Here is an 18479-nt window from a genome sequence, read left to right on the forward strand (position 1 = left end):
AGGGCAATGCTAAAAGAAAGACTTGTTTTCTACTTGCAAGTTTCTTCTACAGTTGCTCTCATGTTAGCTACATAAAAACACTGAGGTAGTGGTGTAGCCTGAGTTCACTCAAAGCAGCAGAACAACATAGGACAAAGGGGTTTTTTTTTTGTAAAGACCAGCTAAAAATGCATGTGCATAAGCTATGCATTCATGTCAAAGCAGCATAACAATGAGAATAAAATTTAAAACTGCTGAGACCAGTTCAACTCATCTCTTATAAAAAGGTTGCATCTCCTCCCAAAAGAGATCATGATCCAGCAGAGACTGCCACTGGTGGTAGTGTTCAGGTTGATTTTCTCAGATTTCTCCTTTCTCTGGCTGTGGCCCACATGCCATTACATGTTGCTCAGAAAGGCTGACCCACTATCCACTGTGGAGCATTTGCAGGAAGATCAAAGGAAGGAGGGATTAACAAAAGCCACCACCAACCCACCCGCAAGCAGGAGCATCCCATGAGCAGAATTTAATTCATATGAACAGTCTGGTTCCAACTGACTGAAACTATTAAACACTTTACAATCTTTTCCTGTTTTCATAACAGCTTCAGTTAATAATTCATTCTCTTTGGTATCAGCATTGTGAGCAACAAGGAGCCAAGTGAAATGATCCAATGATCCACTAATGAGCTGGGAAGTGGTAGAACTTGCTGTTGAATCTAAAAAGGTATTGAAAGGGGGCGGTGATGACCACAACAATGAAAATGCACTTATAATCACTTGACTGAATCTGAAACAGGCACGACACAGAAAAATGGCATAGAATTAGACAGTCCTTTTCTGATTTGGTTTTACTAAGAAGTGAACATCATGTCTTGAGAGTCTCAAGGCCATTAAGCAGATAGCACAAAACACACATCTAATTATAATACCAGAGGAAGAGAAGACCATAATAGTAAAGCTCCAACTGTTAGTTTGCTGTCTGAATTGCTGCATGAAACTTTGAATGGAAACGGAATTCATCTGGTTCCAAGAATTTTTTACCACACACTGTACAGGTGCGAGCTTTTTCTTTCCCACTGTGTGTGCGCCGTACATGACTGTCATGAGCAGCATGTGAAGCAAATGCCTTGCCACAATGTTTGCATTTAAAGGGTTTCTCTCCCGAATGCTGGCGAATATGTGTGCGCAGGATGCTGGAAGCAGTAAATGCCTTTTGGGAATGAGTGGAGAAAGAACGGAGGGGGGGAGAAGAATAAGAAAGCAGTTAAATCAAAGTGATTAAAAACAAAAAAACCCACCCTATAGGTATAGAAGGGATTACTTACAAGTTAATAGTAAGTTAGCCTGCTTTGCAAGAAAAATGATGGGTTTTCAAATTTGATTGGAATAACATGATAATCTCTTCACACTGCTGATTTGATCAGATTCAACACCACCCAGAGCTTAAGTTAACAGATAACTGAGGTACTCATAAAGATAAGAACATAACTTATTCTAAAAACTGGACATGGGGAAATAAACAGAGCACAAGAGCATAGCATTCTACAATGAGCTGAAATTTCCCCCCAAAATAGCAAGGTAATATTATGGTCACCTTGTTGCAGTAGACACATTTATAAGGCCTTTCACCAGAGTGTACCCTCATGTGCTTGTTTAGGCTGGAGGACTGCGAGAAACTTTTACCACATATACCACACTGAAATGAAAGAGAAAAAAAATGTAATAATTATATAGCTGTAGCAGCATATACAGAAATTTCTAGCTGTGTTTGGGATGAACATTTAATGAACCTATGGATATTTATATTTAGGTAGTACTGCATACAGGAGACATGGAAGATGAAGAAATCTCTGAGCAATTTTTTGTAGGATACAGAACAATTTCTCTTGGACATAGTAGTAGGCAAGATTTCATTCTCTACAGATGAAACAGATCAATATGAAGCACTCTGCAAATACACACACACACACACACACACACACACATATATAGCATCAGCAGCCCCCATCAGTGCTGTGCAACCTCTGTCTGGATAGTCCATATCCCCTCTGAAAATGTATGGATGCTGGGCCCTACAGTGGAAACCAGGAACATGACACCCCAAACTAACATCTGTCACAGAGCTATTGTCTTATTTATGCCAACTAAGAAAGGTCTGTGTAATTTCAAAATATTCATACCTATATGCATTGATACAGATGTTGATTGCTAGCTATTTTACCTCTGCCTATCTTCTGGAATAAGAGGCTTAATTATTAACAATATACAGCAACTCAAAGAGGAGATACTGTGATACTTCAACCTTGGCAAGGTGAAATCTCTTTCTCTTCTATCCTGCTTATCTGTAAGAGCCTGACAAGAAATGAGGCAACTGCATGGAAATAAACTTGTATAAGATCAGAACTAGGAAGCTGCCTTATATTGGTCAGACTATAGGCCCACTTAGTTATTTAATGTATATGGTGCCCCTTTCCCAGAAAGGGACACAAGGCACCTCACAGATCTAGTGGAACATTTTTGAAACTGACAGCAGCTCTTTGAGTTTGGGGCAAAGGTACTCCAACCCTATCTGGTTATACTAGGATCTTCTGGGTTCAGAGAGCTACAGCCCTTCACATGGGGAAGAAAAAGATGGTGCTAGTTAAAAGAATAGCTAAAAATGAATGGGAAAAGATCTGTTGCGGAATATAACACACCTACTGAATATATCGGAATTCATACTGGTTTAATAAATTTACACTAATTCTATGTGTCCACTTCACTTGCTCACAGGCTTAGGCTGTATGTCAATACAATGAGGTTACAAATGACTAGAAGAATTAAATTGTTGCTGTTAAGTTCACTACTTTTCTTGCCTACAAAAAAGAACACAAAATATGAAATATTGCAATCTTTTTATACTTGCATATCACTAGATATCTGTGTATCATGTCGCTATTTTGTTATAAAAGTTACAAATAAAAATTTATAATCATTTTCAAATAAGCCAGTTTAGCAAATGTGTACTGTAGTATAATATAATGAAACTTGTAGGGATTTCCCTCATTAATTTCTTATGTTCAAGATAATACTTCCGCTTCTTCCTACAGCTATTGAACTAGTCTATCCCTTTCAAGCAGCAACAGTTTCACCTCTCCAATCATTCCTATGCCAACTTTTAGCAATAAATATATATATTCAGCTTCCTTTCCTGCTATAATTTATTTTTTGAAAAACAAAATGGGCAGATTCTGTTTTTGTATTAGCCAATTATCCTGCATTTAACTACTGACAACAAATTTTAGATCATAAATTATTACTCTGAATGTGAGCTGGATAATTTTACACAGTATCAAGTATTCTTATTCCCTGGGATATCAAGCAAGACAAGAGACACCTCAGAGGTGGAAAGTACATGATCTAGAAAGCTAAGAATACTGCAAAATAGACCAGCCCTTCCGAAGCCAGATTGGGGCTGCGGCATCCATACACTTTGGCCACAGTCTGACTTGAAGCTGCCCAAAAAGGAGTGTCAAAAAGCCAGCTTTTTCGCCCATGCCCACAACACAGCCAGAAGCCCGGTTCATGACGCTCCAGTGGCATGCAGTGTATAAATGCCACACCGCCAGAGTGTCATGAAGCCACCCACATATAAATGGCCAGGCGGCTTTGGAGTGTGCAGCATGTAAATGTTGCACTCCCAAGTGACCCAGAAGGTAGCACAATGGGGCAGTGTGTTTCACCCCAAAGTCATTGTATGCAGAAATACTCAAAAGTAATTCTCCATGTTCTGATAGGATTTATTTTGAGACTGTTATGTACACATAAACACATGGCAGTAAGTCACATTTAGCAATGTGACTTGTTGAGTGAAAAGGAACAGGATCAGTCTCCATAGTATGAAATGTGAAATCCTCACCTACAAGAATTCTGAAGCCATTAAAACAAGGCGCTGGTATTTAAAATATGCCACCTTGTGGTAATCTCTTTTTTATCCAATCCAGCCTCAGTTATTAAAAGAGACTACTGAAACTGGCAGTACAGTAGACTTATCAAATCTAAAGGGGGAAGGACAAACTGTTCATTTAAATGCTACATAATTCTTCTATTTATAATCTTAGATTCCATAAGTGTCATGCAATCCATTACTAGTAACTACAAACCCAACACATGTCAGGTTATTGCACTAATTCCCATTAAATAGTTATCACTATTTTTAGAGCATTGATTCAAACAAATGGAGGCTCGCCCTGGTTTCACTGTTAGGGGCGCATTGGGGGCATTGCTACATGCCTGGAAACAAATCCCACTGATTTTGATACAATCTACTCCCAGACAAGTGTGCTTTAGAGTTGAGGATGAACATGTCCTCCAATAAAACATCAGTGAATAAACATAAACAACACAAACAAGGGAATTATTAACATCTGCACATCAAGGAGTAAAGAATCCCAACCTTAAAAATTCTTAGAGAAAGCCTAGAAATCTTCAAGAAGGCAAGTGGCTGGTTGGTAGATTAGCTGCAGCAATGGGCAGCATGCTGTAAGACTGTCTTTGGGTCCAGAGGAAAGCCATTGTACCCAGTTGGCAACCTCTTAAATGCTAAAAAGTATGAGCTACATGCTAGGATAGAAGACATACTATGGCTGGCCTTACTTTATGTGGCCTGTGTTTCTCATGAACATGGAGAACGTGGATCCTTAGGCGGTCCCTTTTTTCAAAAGATCGGCTGCAAAGATGGCATGGGAATTTCCTGTCCCCTTGATCCACACATCGTGTGTACTTCAGATGTTTATCCCGGTAGTATTTGTAGGCAAACACTTTCCCACACCGTTCACACTTATAGCCCTCCACAGACTCTGCAAGAGTGGGAACAGTAAGAGCCATTGTCAGGATTGTTCAGAGCAAACAACTCATTTTAGAAGGCTGCAAGCCTACCTGGAAGTAAACTCCATTGAACTCAGTTAGCCTTGCTTCCATGTCAAAATGACGTGTTAAATCATATTTCATCATGAAAGGCAACAAAAGGGAAGAAAGGCAACAAAGGGAAGGAGGTATTTAACTTCTTTTTTTAAATACAATAACAAAATAGTAAGAGTAAAATCAAAATAGGCAGAAGAAATCTAAGTTCTGAGCTGAGCTGCTCTCAAAATATTAACTGCAAGTTATTTTTCTTATCTTCCTGAAATTTCCAATATTATTTATACCATTCATTCACCACTCTTAGTATATGATTATATTTCACCTGTCAAGAATATTAATCTAAGTATTACACAAATGAAAGAGACAACATGGAAGTGCTTTCTCCATTCATTAAGCTCCACAGCAAATGAGGCTGGGTGAACTGCTAATTAAACAAATTAGGTTCCAGTCCTAAACATTTACTAGGGAGTATAGTCTGTTGGAAGTATGGGAGTCGGTGTGATGTAGTGGTTTGATCACTGGACTATGACTCTGGAGACCAGGACTCAAATTCCTTCCTCAGCCATGAAAACCCACTGGGTGATCTTTAGCAAGTCTCACTCTCTCAAGAAGAAGCCAATAACAACTCCCCTCTGAACAAATCTTACAAGAAAACCCTCTGATAGATTCACCTACAGCCACCATAAATCAGAAACAACTTAAAGGAGATTATTGCATCACCTTTCCTCTCACGCTAAACAGGTTTTATTGCACACCCCTGTGCATCCTGTACCTGATCTAGGCTTCTCCCACACCTTTTAAAGAATGGGAAAATCCAATAATCTTTAAAAGGTGTGGGACAAGCCCAGATCAGGTACAGGATGCCTACTGCCTGGGCATGGGGATATGCTATAAATTCCCCCCCTTTTAAGTTTACATCCCACATCTAGCGCAGAAGGAAAGACGGTGTGATAATCTCCAAAATCACACAACAACAGCCCAGTGAAGATAGTGGGATCTTAATTCTGAGTGAGCATCTCCAGACTACATAGAGCTCCCTGCAGATTCTTGCTAGAAGGTGTTAGGGTTACCATGATACAACAATTATTAAAAATTACAAAATATCGTTGGATATCCATTCCCCATTTTAAACATCCAAAAAAGCTTATTTTAGAGAGGAATGAGGATGTGGTTAATTGCAGCCACCTCATGAAAGCCAATGGAACATACCTTTATGAATTTTGTGCAAAGAAACCATTACAATACAAAACAAGTTTAATAGAGGTTATGTGCAATGTAAATCATTCTCATTCCTTTTTGCCTTCCGTTCCCCAGAGAAACTCTTTTTCCTGGTTGTAAAGCAGATTTTGTTAATTACTTTCCTCTTTCTTAGCTATTGTATCTTTAAGTAGGAGGATTTACTGACTATCTGCAAGATCTTAAAGGAGATATGGGGAAACAAGCCCATAAAGGAAGTTCTAGGTGGAGTGTGTCACATTTTAAATTTGGGTCATTGGATTAAGAAAAAGAAAGCATGGTGGGTTTATGATTACTGTTATTGGAACTACAAAAAGACCAAAGATACAGCTGGGTTAATCTGGAAAATCAGTATGCAAAGGGATCTTTTTTAATAAAAAAAAAAAAAAACAAATTAACTGAAAGACAGATGTTGGTAGCATGCACTTTCCTAGACTTGAGCTACTTCATCAGATGCATCTGAGGAAACTAGGCTCAAGTCTAGGAAGGCTTGTGCTACCAGCATCTGTCTTTCAGTTAGTCTCAAACTGCTGAACCAGGCTACAAGATTTAAGGCACCTGGGGGGTCTTTTCCAGTCATCTTTCAAACAGGCAGAAGGGTGTCCTTACAGGGCATTTGAGACCCAGACTGTCCAAAGAACAACTTTCATTGTTCCAATGGAATGTATTTATTCCAAAACTGTGACAATTTTTTCTAGATTACAAATCCTGGTAGATTATGGGACTTGCAACCAATTTGTCCACCACACCAGAGCTCTCTCAAAGGAACATCACTGCCCCCTCTCCCCTCCAACACACTGGGAAGTTGCAAACTGACCTTCGCTGTGCTGCTGGACATGCTTCGCTTCCACTGTCCCTTTCAGGCTGATTGGGATGCCCAGGAACTGCAGATAGCCATCACCATACCAGACCAGCAACTCTTGACCTGGCAGGATCTCTTTGCAGCTCTCATAGTAGATCTCGCTGTGGCACTGGACAGCAATCAAGTTCTGCTCCTCAGGGAAACGGGCACAGTTCACCAAAGCCATCCAGTTGCCCGAGGAGCCTTTGCCATCAATGAAGTGACTCAAGTGACCATCCTCAAAAATCTGCAGGTGGAGGGGAGGGTGACACAATACAAGGAACATGGGCACAGATCTTATAAGGATATAAGCCCTCCAGGAGGGTACCACTCATCCACATCTTCCTTGCTGCCCCCAGCCCACAGGAGAAAGTCTACATTGCTGCCACCTCAGGCACAGATTGTTGGGAGCAAGCTTACTTTCTGAGACCACTGAAGCTGCATAGGATTGCACTGTGGACCTGTTTTGTCTCCTCCACCTGTGTTATGCAGGGCGGCCAGATGTCCTAACCGTAAAAGAGGACAAGGCACGGAAAAATCCTTGAAAACATTGAAAGAAAATGGAGGACCTGACCAAACAAAAGCTAGAAGCACTCATATAAATATAAATTCAGGAGCCCTGGTGGCGCAGTGGTTAAATGCCTGTACTGCAGCCACTCACTCAAAATCATAAGGTTGCAAGTTCAAGACCAGCAAAAAGGCTCAAGCTCAACTTAGGTTTTCATCCTTCTGAGGTCGCTAAAATGAGTACCCAGATTGTTGGGGGCAAATTAGCTTACAGTTGTAAACTGCTTAGATACTGCTTAGGCGATATGAAGCAGTATATAAATGAACCTTGTTTGTTTGTTTGTTTGTTTGTTACTGTTATGTGCCTTCAAGTGACTCTTGACAAACCTATCATAGGGTTTTCTTTGCAAGTTCCTTCAGAGGTTTGCCATAGGCATCCTGTGAGGCTGTGATAGTGATTTGCCCAAGGTCACCCAGTGGATTTCCATGATGTAGAGGATTAGACTAGGACACTGGGAGACCAGGTATTGAAACCAGGCTTGGCCATGGAAACCCACTGGGTGTCCATGGGCAAGTCACACTCTCTCAGCCTCAGAGTATGGCAATGACAAATCTTCTCTGAACAAATCTTGCCAAGATAACCCCATGATAGGTTCACCTTAGGGTCTCCATAAGTTAAAAAGGACTTGAAGGCAAACAACAAGGATTTAGCAGCTATGGAATTGCTGCCAGCCAGGAAATCCCACCTTCAAGCCCATCTTTTCTGTCCCAACAACCTCCGGGGGGAGGGGGCTTGGTGGTCTTCGCGTATTCCGACATAAAAAGGACTTTGTCCCGTGTTGGGGCAGGTGGGGCAGTGACACAGTAGTCAGATTAGCTACAGATCTTCTAATCAAGTAGAAGGCTGCAATCCTTAGTACATCAGAACTTTCCAAAGAAACTTCTTGAAACTCGATCTCCCTGAATCTCCAGCCAGCATACACACTGATATCTTTCTGATTCAGCCCTCACCCCTTTCTTGTCCATGGTAGAAGATGGGAGTTGAGATTACCTCCCACATCAAGGAATTGTCATCGTAGGTCTTGATCTCACTGGTGTTGACTATTTTGCCCTGGAAAGGGCCGAAGCGGATTGCCTTGGAGATGGTCTGGGTGCAAAAGACCCCCAATTGTGGCCCATCTAGGGACACCCGTTGCAATATGGTCAGCCCTGTAGCCAGGAAAGAGATTCAGTGGGAGGAATTTGGATTAGGATCAATAAAATCCCCCCTTACCCTTGGATTCCCACCCTCCACCCCCCCCCCCCTCACAGAGAAAAATCATTTAGATACCTTCAGGAAGTTGCAAAGCTGATCTGTCTAGCAGTGGAGGCTGGGCCTCAACAGCTCCTAAAGGAGAGGTGAAGGAAGTGACTCTGTTTAGCCAAAGGAGAGAGATTGTGTGTCTGCTCAGAAAAGGATGACCAGACCACCTCCTTTTCCAGGACCTATCCTCCATCTCAGCCTCCTGTCCTAGAGGAATTCCAAAATGCCCTCCATTTTGAGTATGACCAGCGTGGCCAGTCCTCTTTCCATTCCAGAACCTATCTTCCATTTCTCCTGTCCAGAAGGAATTCCAAAATGTCTTCCATTTAGAGCCTGACCAAGAAGCATGAATTTACATTTCTACGAGTGTTTTAAGCTTTTATTTGGAAATGTTCCAATTTTTTTTAATGTTCTACATTTAATGGTGCCTCATCCTCCTTTGTGGTTAGGAGGACACCTGGTCACTCTGGCTCAGAACTGCATCCCATTGAGCTCAGAAGGGACTACTCCCAACTGAATACGATAGGAATGAAGCCTAAACTACAAAATAAGGGAGAGCATCCAAACTCAGGTTTTTGTACACAGGAGTAATTAATCTGAATAATCTCCCACATCCAGATTTTATTATTCCCAGGACATGGGATCTACCAACCCAAAGCAAACTGTAAAATGTATGAAATTATGGGATTTGCAATTTGATGAGGGACACTTCAAAATCTCTGACAGAGAATCCTAGTGAAAGGAGTGTACTAGAGAATCCCAAATTCACATCAAACTACAAATCCCTGGCTGCCCTAGCAATTAAAGTGCTGTCAGTCTGCTGTAATAATGTAGTCTAGATAACACAAGGCTGGAAACAACTCTACAAATAGGAAGAGAAGAACAGAACCATGGTCCAAAACACGCTGCAGAAACAATCCAGTTTGACACCACTTTAACTGCCCTGGCTCAGTGCTAGCGAATCCTGGGAATTGTAGTTTATTATGGCACGAGAGCTCTCTGACAGCAAAGGCTAAATGTCTCAGAAAACTACAGTTCCCAAAATCCCCCAGCATTGAGCCAAGGCAGTTAAAGCTTTCTCAAACTGGATTATTTCTGCTGTGTGTTTTGGACCTATGATTCTTCAGTTATATGGAGGAAATAACGGGGAAAGAATCCTGACACCCTTCAAACTGAACCAGTTTCCAAATTTCTGGACATTCCTCTCTATCTCTCTTTGCCTCAAATGTCTTAACTGCAATCTTATACCCAGTTACCTGGGAGTAAATCCCATTAAATTTAGTAGGATGACCTCAGAGCAGCCTTGTTTAGGATTCCCCTTTAAGGTTTTCATTGAAACTGCTAATTCCACAGTCAAAATATTTTTGGAACAAGTGAATAAACTCAGTGGCTTCTTTTCAGCTAAGCAACTCAAATAAAATAGTCTTATGAACTTGTCATCAAGCCAGTTGCACAGAAGACTTCAGGCAAAAAGTGCATATTAAATTTACCTGTAATTACAGTATTGATTCTTCTGACTAATTCATGGATTGAACTACCCAGTCTTTCTTCTTTTTAGACCATTTAATAATAACCATCCCTTCCAGAATATTCTGCAAAGTGTTCTGTCTAACTCTGGGGGCTTATTGTATTTATCCGGGAGTCACTTTAGCCATCCTGAATTGTTGTGGATTATTTGTACGAAATTAAGCAGATGAATAATCTCAGTAGTTACCAGTTTAGTAAATTGGAAAGAGAATTTTAGCATCTACTTGGTCTAAGAAAACAAAACAGGGCAGAAGAGGGGATATAGAATTATATCCACACCTGAAAATCAGGAGGATTTCATAGTATCAGTCAAATACTTCCCAGCTAGCTGCCTTCCGAACAAAAGCTGCATCCACACTGGAGAAATAATCCGTTTTTTGATACTGCTTTAACTGCCATCGCTCAATGCTATGGAATTCTGGGAATGGTTGTTTGTTGCAGAATCAGAGCAACGAACTACTATTCCCAAAAGTTAAAGCAGTATCAAAACGGATTATTTCTCCAGTGTGCATGCAGCCAGAATTTCAACTACAAAATGTTTGTGGTGCGATCCCACCCAACCATGCAAACTTTGTTGTAACCCACCTTGAATCCCATTGTGGGAGGAAGGCGGGATATAAATCCTTGAAAGAAAAAAGTGTGGCTAGTTCAATCCATGAATTGGTCTGGAGAATCAAGACAGTAAAATTCCAAGTATAGATATAGATACCCCAAGTCCTCTGAGCCATTTGCTTGGTGACAATTTCCTAAAACTCTTTTCTATGGAAGTGAATCTCTTTGCTTCGGAAGGGGCTTAATCCCAAAGTAAAGTGGCTGGGATTAGCGCCAGATTCCCCCAAAGAAGCTCCAGCCGATGCTCCCCAAATTGGAGAGGAAGGAAGTCGGTTCAAGCTCAGGAGGGGACTGGCTCCTGAACTCATCACAGGACAGGATGCCCTCTGCAAAGGAGGACAAGGCACCGCCAAAAATGTCAGACGATCCAGAAAAGAAAAGCGGAAAACACTCCTATAAAGCCGTACTTCTTAGTCCTGCTCAAAATGGAGGACTTTTTTTGACATTCCTCCTGAACAGAAGGTGGCAAGGGAGGACAGGTCTTGGAAAAAGAAGGCGTCTGGTCAGGTCCAGAACACACCTCAGAAATAATCCAGTTTGAGACCGCTTTAACTGCGCTGGCTCAGTGCTAAGGAATCTTGGGGATTGTAGTTTATTGTGTCACCAGAGCTCTCTGCCAAAGGAGACTCAATGTCTCACAAAACTACACTTCCCAGGATTGCCTAATGCCTAGCATTGAGCCAGGGCGGTTAAGGCGGTTTTCTGCAGTGCCTTTTGGACCTAACTTGCGGGGATTTCCCTCCCCTTGACTTTAGAGAAAGCTTGAGTGCTTGGAGCAGTTGTTTAAGCCTTGGCCAAATGACTCTGGAGACCAGGCTTCGAATCCTGGCTCAACCACGGAAACCCAGTGGGTAACCTTAGGCAAGTCACACTCTCTCAGCTGCAGAGGATGGCAATGGCAGGCCATCTCTCAAGAAACTTGCCAAGAAAACCCCATCAGTGAGAAAGGGCTTGAAGGCACACAACAACAACAACAACAACAACAACAACCCCGAAGCCCTTCAACCCTGAACGTAGCGCATGTCCCCAGCGAGCCACTCGCCTTATCGTTGTTGTTTGTTTGTTTATATTATTGTTATGTGCCTTCAAGTCCTTTCCCTCTTATGGCAGCCCTCGGGAAAACCTATCAAGGGGCTTTCTTGGCAAATTTGTTTGTATAGCACTATGCGCATATGCGTGGCGCTTTAACACGGGATAAAACATTTAGGACTGCTTCAGCAACATCGAATATTAAAATGCAAAACTACAATGCAATACTAGAAGACAATACTAAAAACGCAACACATGGCTGAACCTGGGCCATGTCCCGGGGACCCCCCTCGCCCTTATCATCATCATCATCATCATCATCATCTAGATAGCGCCATCCATCCTTATTCTTAATTATTCTTAATTATTCTTATCATCATGACCATCATCATCGTTTGTTTATAGAGCGCCATCCATCCTTATCATCATCATCATCATCATCCCCAGCGCCGTCCACGTCCAGGGCGCGTTACAACGGAATAAAACATTTAGGACTTCTTGAAGAATATAAACAAAAAACCTAGACCAGTAATCCCCAAAATTCAACAGTAAACTACAACGCAAAAGAAAGAAAGAAAGAAAGAAAGAAAGGAGAGAGAGCGCTACCGGCACAAACCCAAACCACAACCCTAGAGCAGGGCTGTTGCTTTTCTGGCTCAGGGCTCTGGGATCCCGGGAGGGGGACTGGTCCCCAGGGCCCTGGCTGGCCCTCCTGCTGCTGCTGCTGCTGCTGCTGCTTACCTGGGCTGAGGGGCCCGTAGAGGACGGCGTGGAGCTCCTGGGCGCTGAAGCGGAAGCGGGGCTGGGCCGGGGGCGAGGGTCCCGGGGCTGCTCTGCTCTTCTTCGGGGAGGCTAGTCTGTCGGGGCCCCGGCGTCGAGGAGGAGGAGAAAGGGAGGCCCTGGCCTTGGGAGCCTGGGCCGGGAAGAGGGCCAGGGGCCGGGGCAGAGGAGGAGGAGGAGGGGGCGCCGGGGGCAGCCCGAAAGAGGCGGCGAAGGGGAAGGCGCAGGGGCCCCCGGGGGGCTGGAGGAAGGGGCCGGGGGCAGCAGCAGCAGGAGGAAGGGCTGCTTCCAGGAAGCCGGGGGGAGGAGGGGGAGGAAGAGGGAGGGGGGGCCCAGGGCCGAAGGAAGGCCCCCCCCGGAGCAGGAAAAGCAAGGACTCCCCGCCGACTTCGGGGGCCTTGCCACTCGGGGGGCTCCCCGCCAGAGCTGGCCCTCTAGAAGAAGCCATGGGGCTGCTGCGCGAAAAGGCGCGGGACCTGCATGAGGGAGACAAGAAGAAGGAGGACAGGTGAGCCCCTTCCCCGCCAGGAAGGGAGGGAGGGAGGAGGAGGAGGGGTCGGCCCTCCCCAAACACACGGCGGAAATAGCCCGCTCTGAGACCGCTTTATCTGCCCCTGGCTCAGTGCCAGGGATCCTGAGGCATTTCGACTCTTCTCTCTCTTGGTGCCGCCCCAAACCACAACTCCTACAAATTCAAAGACAGCCGGGTTAAAAGTCCACAAAACACACTGCGGAAATAATCCAGTTTGAGACCGCTTTGACTGCCCTGGCTCAATGCTAGGAAACCCTGGGGATTTGTAGTTTATTGTGGCCCCAGAGCGCTCTCTCTCTCTCTCTCTGACAGAAAAGGCTCGATGCCTCACAAAACGTCCGTTTCCCTCGCATTCCCTCGCATTCCGCCAGGGCAGCTCAGGCGCTCTCAAAGTGGGTTATTTCTGCAGTGCGTTTAGTCTGTGGAATGAGAAGAAAGACCCTGTGGCTCCTCTGAGACTCATTGGAAGAAAGAAGTTGGCAGCAGGGGCTTTCCTAGGCTTCAGTCTCTTTCCTCAGATGCATTTGGAGAGGAAGCAGACGGAAGACTAGGAAAGCTCCTGCTGCCACAACAACAACAACAACACACCCTCCAAAATTAATCCAGTTTGACACCATATATATATATATATATATATATGGCGAGAAAGATGGGGTTCCAACTTGGAAACGTGAGGTAAACCTCCTGTAGCCTAAAACAATAACCCTCCCTCACAAAACTTTATTTTTTAAATGTGGGACTGAATGTAAGTACAAAGCGGATTAGGTAAATCTACAGCGCTTAATAAATAAAGGTTAATAAATAATAATGCATCCGCACTGCAGAAATCATCCGCTTCGACCCCACTTTAGCTGCCCTGGCTCAATGCTGTATAACTCTGGGAAATGTCGTTTGTGTTGCCGCAGGAACTGCAATTCCCAGACCCATGAACAAACGACACTTGCCAGAATCTCCTAGAATTGAGCCTTGGCAGTTCAAAGTGGTGTCGAACCGAATTGTTTCTGCTGTGCGGATGCAGCCTGCGCATTCCGCTCCCTCTCTCCTCGTTTTCTGGGAGTCCTCCTCCTGCTTCTCCCGAAGGCACCTGAGGCTGGTTCTTAAAAGACACGCACCTGTTGCAAATTCTTCTACACAAAAAGGGCTGCATCCACACTGCAGAAATAACTCGCTTTGATATAGTTTGAACTGCCACGGCTCAATGCTATGGAATTCTGGGAACTGTAGTTTTGTTGCGAAGCGGTGTCAAAGTGGATTATTTCAGCAACGTGGGCGCAGCCAAAGAATCCCCGCGTGGCTCAGCGGGACTGAATTCCGTGCTAAGCCTTTCAATAAAGACCGGAGCCTCCTGTCCCAAACACACTGCAGAAATAATCCAGTTTGAGACCGCTTTAACTGCCCTGGCTCAGTGCTAGGGAATCCTGGGAATTGTAGTTTATTGTGGCAAAGAAGGCTAAGTGTCTCGCAAAGCTACAGTCCCCAGTACTCCTTGGCCTTGAGCCAGGGCAGTTAAAGCGGTCTGATACTGGATTATTTCTGCAGTGTATTTCTGTGAGAAACCTACTTTAAAGCTAGCGCCTAAAACTCCGCTCTGGGCCCTAGAACAAACTCCAACTCCCAGAATTCCATAGCCTTGAGCCAGACGAGTTAAAGCGGTGCCAAGCCGGGTTATTTCTTAGTGTGGGTGCAGCCTTGTAGCCCGTGTCGTTAATGCGCCCAGCTGGGAAAATGTTTCTGGCTCTGGAGACCAGGGTTCAACCCAGTGGACGCAAGGCTCCCAGGGCTGCTGCTAAGAAGGTCAAAAGTGGATAGGGAAAAGGAGGGGGGCTGTTATTCCTGCTCTCTGGGCGCTAGAAGAAAAGCAGCGGAAGGCTCTCTTTGCCCCTCCGGAATCTGCTTTTCTTCCCAGCCCCAAGGAGAGGGGAACGAAAGACACATCTGCTCTGGTTCCTTAGAAGGAGAGCAGGGAAAAGGTCCTTTCTGAGCTACAGTTCCAGAACCCTCCCAGAAAAGAAGGGAAACCCCTTGGAGTCAGGGGAAAGGGGCTGGCAACTTCCCCCGAAATTTCCTTGGCACTTCAGGGTTCAGGCCAATGGAAAGACCCTTCCAGAGCAACCCAATCTGGCCAAATAATGTAGTGGATCCCACCTAAACCCTCCTAGATCTGGTGCCAACAGGGACTTGGATCTCCTCCTCCTCCTCTTTCTGCCTTCTCCTCACTCTTTGGGGCTCGCCTGAAGACCCCCACCTCCTTCCCCAGTTTAAAGAGATCCCCGGGGGCTCAATCCACCTAAAACGGGGGAGAAAGAGTTGGGCAGGAGCCCCCGCTTCTCCTCTAAGATGCTTCTCCCAAAAGAGGTACTACTCACTCTTCCTCCAGAGTTGCTCCCAGTCGCTCTGGGCTAAGGATCGCCGCGCTGCTGCTTCTTCTCTCTATGGGCAACGTATTCTCCAAGGTTTCCCTATGGAAGCGACCACTTCCAAGGAGGCAGCAGCCACACGTGTCTGGCGCGCAGATGGGGCCAAAGCTGTGTGTGTGTTTGTGTGTAAAGTCTCTCCTGCCCACCATTTACTTTCAAGCGATTGGCCAAACCCCAGCTCCCTTGATGGCTCTGGGGAAGGGGAGGCCTTCTCAGCCCCGGGATGGTACTCAAACAAATGACAGCACTTGCCCCTAAGGAACCACTGGAGAATCCTATGCCCATAGGGAAAGGAATACTTGGCCACAGGGAAACATTGGAGAATACTAGGATGCATAAGAGAGAGAAGGGAATATTTGGCCATAGGGAAACATTTCGGAGAATACTTGCCCATAGAGAAAGACTGGAGAATACCAGGATACATAGGAGAATACCTGCCCATAGAGAAGGGAATACTCACCTTGGGGAAACGTTGGACAAGACTTGCCCATAGAGAAACACTGGAGAATACTAGGATAGATAGGAGAATACTTGTCTGTAGAGAAAGATTGGGAGATACTTGCCCATAGGGAAACCTATGAAAATACTTCCCCATAGGGAAACGTATGGGAATGCTTGGCCATAGGGAAACACTGGAGCATATTAGGATACATAGGAAAATACTTGCATATAGAGAAACATGGGAGGATACTTGTCCATAGGGAAAAATTGGTGGATACTTGCCCATAGGGAAACATAGGGAAGTATGGTTTCTCTATGGGCATGTGTGATTTTTCCATGGGGAGCTGCATCTCCCCTTAACAATAAAGTCCTACGGTTAAGCATTCTCCAATGGCTCCCTATGGGTAAGTATGGTTTCGCTATGTACTGCCATATTCTTTTTGCCCCCTCGCCCCAGCCTCAAATCCCGGCACCCCAGACCCCCCCAAAACCATATCTGGCTTTCACGGATGAAGCCTATTACCCTTTCACAGGACCATCTCTTCTCCTCAGCTCCGGCTGCTTCCCTCTGGCATCTCAAGGTCTGTCCCTGGGCTTCCCATTCCCCCAAATGCATCTGGAGGAAGGAGACTGGGGTCTGTGACAGCTGACACTGCCACCTTCTCTCTCTCTCTGTATTAGCATCCTATAGAGCCCTTATGTTTAAAATCAAATAGGCGGGGTTTTATATGGGGTGTTTTAATGATGCTTTTCACTGTGGTATGTTTTTGTGTTAATTTTATCTAGATGATTTTAATTGTTTTTTTAAATGTATTATAATGTCTTTTAAAATGTTTTTTTTTAAATCTTGTGAGCCGCCTTGGGTCCCTTTCTGGGAGAAAGGTGGCATAGAAATGTAATATAAAATGAAATGAAATGAAATAAGTAAGAGCCGTTCCACAATGGAGGTCACTCCCTGGGAGAGTGGTGGAGTCTCCTTCTTGGGAGGCTTTTGAACAGGGGCTGGGTGGCCATCTTTCTTTGAATCTAAGGCTGCATCCACACTGCAGAAGTAATCCAGTGTGAGACCGCATTTACTGCCCTGGCTCAAGGCTATGGGATTCTGGGAGTTCGTTGTGGGGCTCAGCTCCACTCTGGACCCACAACAAACTCCAACTCCCAGAATCCCATAGCCTTGAGCCAGGGCAGTAAATGCGGTCTCACACTGGATTACTTCTGCAGTGTGTTTTGGACCTAAGAGCTTTCCTTCCTTTTTCGCACTTCTCTGGCCGTAAACCGCTTCGCAAACTGTGGGAAGTCCTGGGATTGGATCAGGATGAAGCTCCTTATCGCTGGAGAGACGTGTTGAGTGGCTTTTCTCCGGGGCCAGGACCTTATCAGGCGCCCTTTGAGCAAGGGCCACTTTGTCACCTCATTGTGTAGCGCTGTGGGGGCATTGTGTGTTGTGTTCTGGATCAGCGCCTTCCATTAGCCCTTGCTTAAAGGGTCTTTTTATTCCACAAAAGCTCAGGCAGGAGACCTGTCAGATTTTGAGGTGCCACAAGACTCTGGGCTCTTGGTGTTGCACTGTTGTTGTTGTTGTTGTTGTGGTGGTGGTGTGCCTTCAAGTCCTTTCCGACTTATGGCAACCCTAAGGCAAGACTGATAGAGCCGGTGTGGCGTAGTAGTTTGTGGTGTCGGACTACAACTCTGTGGAGACCAGGGTTCAGTTTTGAGATTGGCCATGATGGAACCCAACTGGGTGACCTGGGGCAAGTCACATTTTCTCAGCCTCAGGGGAAGGCAATGGCAATCCTCCTGTGAACAAATCTGGCCAACCCCGTGATAAACTCGCCTTAGGGTCGCCGTAAATCGGAAACTACTCGGAAGACGCACAACAACAACAACAAAAGGCAAGGCTGATTCAAAGGGGTTTTGTTTGTTTGCTTTTCTTCTTGTTTGTTTTGAGAGAGCGTGACTTGCCCAAGGCCACCCACTGGGTTCCGGTGGCTGAGCAAGGATTTGAACCCGGGTCTCCAGAGCCATAATAGTCCAATGCTCAGAGTGGCATTTTTAGGAGACAGATAGAGTATGAGAGAGGAGAGTCCGAAGAAGATATTATTCCTTATCCCTAAAATCCGTTTAGGAATGAAAGCACGAGTTTCTGGAGTACATTCAAACTGTAATTTCTAACTTTCAAATGAATAGGAAAGAGTGGTCCACTAAAAGAAGGAAAGGGAAGGAAAGGAAAGGGTGAAGAAGCCCAAATCAGGGTCTTTGGGTCCATTTCAATGTAGATGTTCCGAAATGGGGAATCAGAGTAGAAGAAGGGGCTGCTTCGGCGAGTCCTTTCCTTTCGTTGCCAAAAACGAGTGGTTTTCACACAAAATTG

The 18479-nt window shown here is 44.8% G+C and overlaps 1 protein-coding gene across 1 annotated transcript; it reads right to left on the minus strand.

Moving 5' to 3' along the window:
* Window positions 1-948: 948 nt before the first annotated feature.
* LOC149317404 (PR domain zinc finger protein 14-like) lies at window positions 949-13166 on the minus strand. The gene is made up of 7 exons (XM_089518375.1): window positions 12680-13166; window positions 8798-8851; window positions 8519-8676; window positions 6937-7207; window positions 4617-4819; window positions 1576-1677; window positions 949-1191 (listed from the first exon to the last, which is right to left on the minus strand). Exons 1-7 carry the CDS (start codon window positions 13164-13166, stop codon window positions 949-951), a joined length of 1518 nt encoding a protein of 505 aa, XP_089374501.1.
* Between the last annotated feature and the right edge of the window lie 5313 nt (window positions 13167-18479).

This window comes from Sceloporus occidentalis, unplaced genomic scaffold, assembly GCF_023333645.1.
Source record: "Sceloporus occidentalis isolate IW3139 unplaced genomic scaffold, rSceOcc1.0.p SCAF_3, whole genome shotgun sequence".
NCBI lineage: Eukaryota > Metazoa > Chordata > Lepidosauria > Squamata > Phrynosomatidae > Sceloporus > Sceloporus occidentalis.

What these genes read in the sequence shown, in the direction of transcription:
- LOC149317404 (XM_089518375.1), bottom strand. Translation starts at nt 13,166, where the DNA reads ATGGCTTCTTCTAGAGGGCCAGCTCTGGCGGGGAGCCCCCCGAGTGGC. An exon ending in AGCTTTGCAACTTCCTGAAG is followed by an intron (nt 8,677 to 8,797) that starts GTATCTAAATGA and finishes TCCTGGCTACAG; the next exon opens with GGCTGACCATATTGCAACGG. An exon ending in ACAATTCCTTGATGTGGGAG is followed by an intron (nt 7,208 to 8,518) that starts GTAATCTCAACT and finishes CTCCACCTGCAG; the next exon opens with ATTTTTGAGGATGGTCACTT.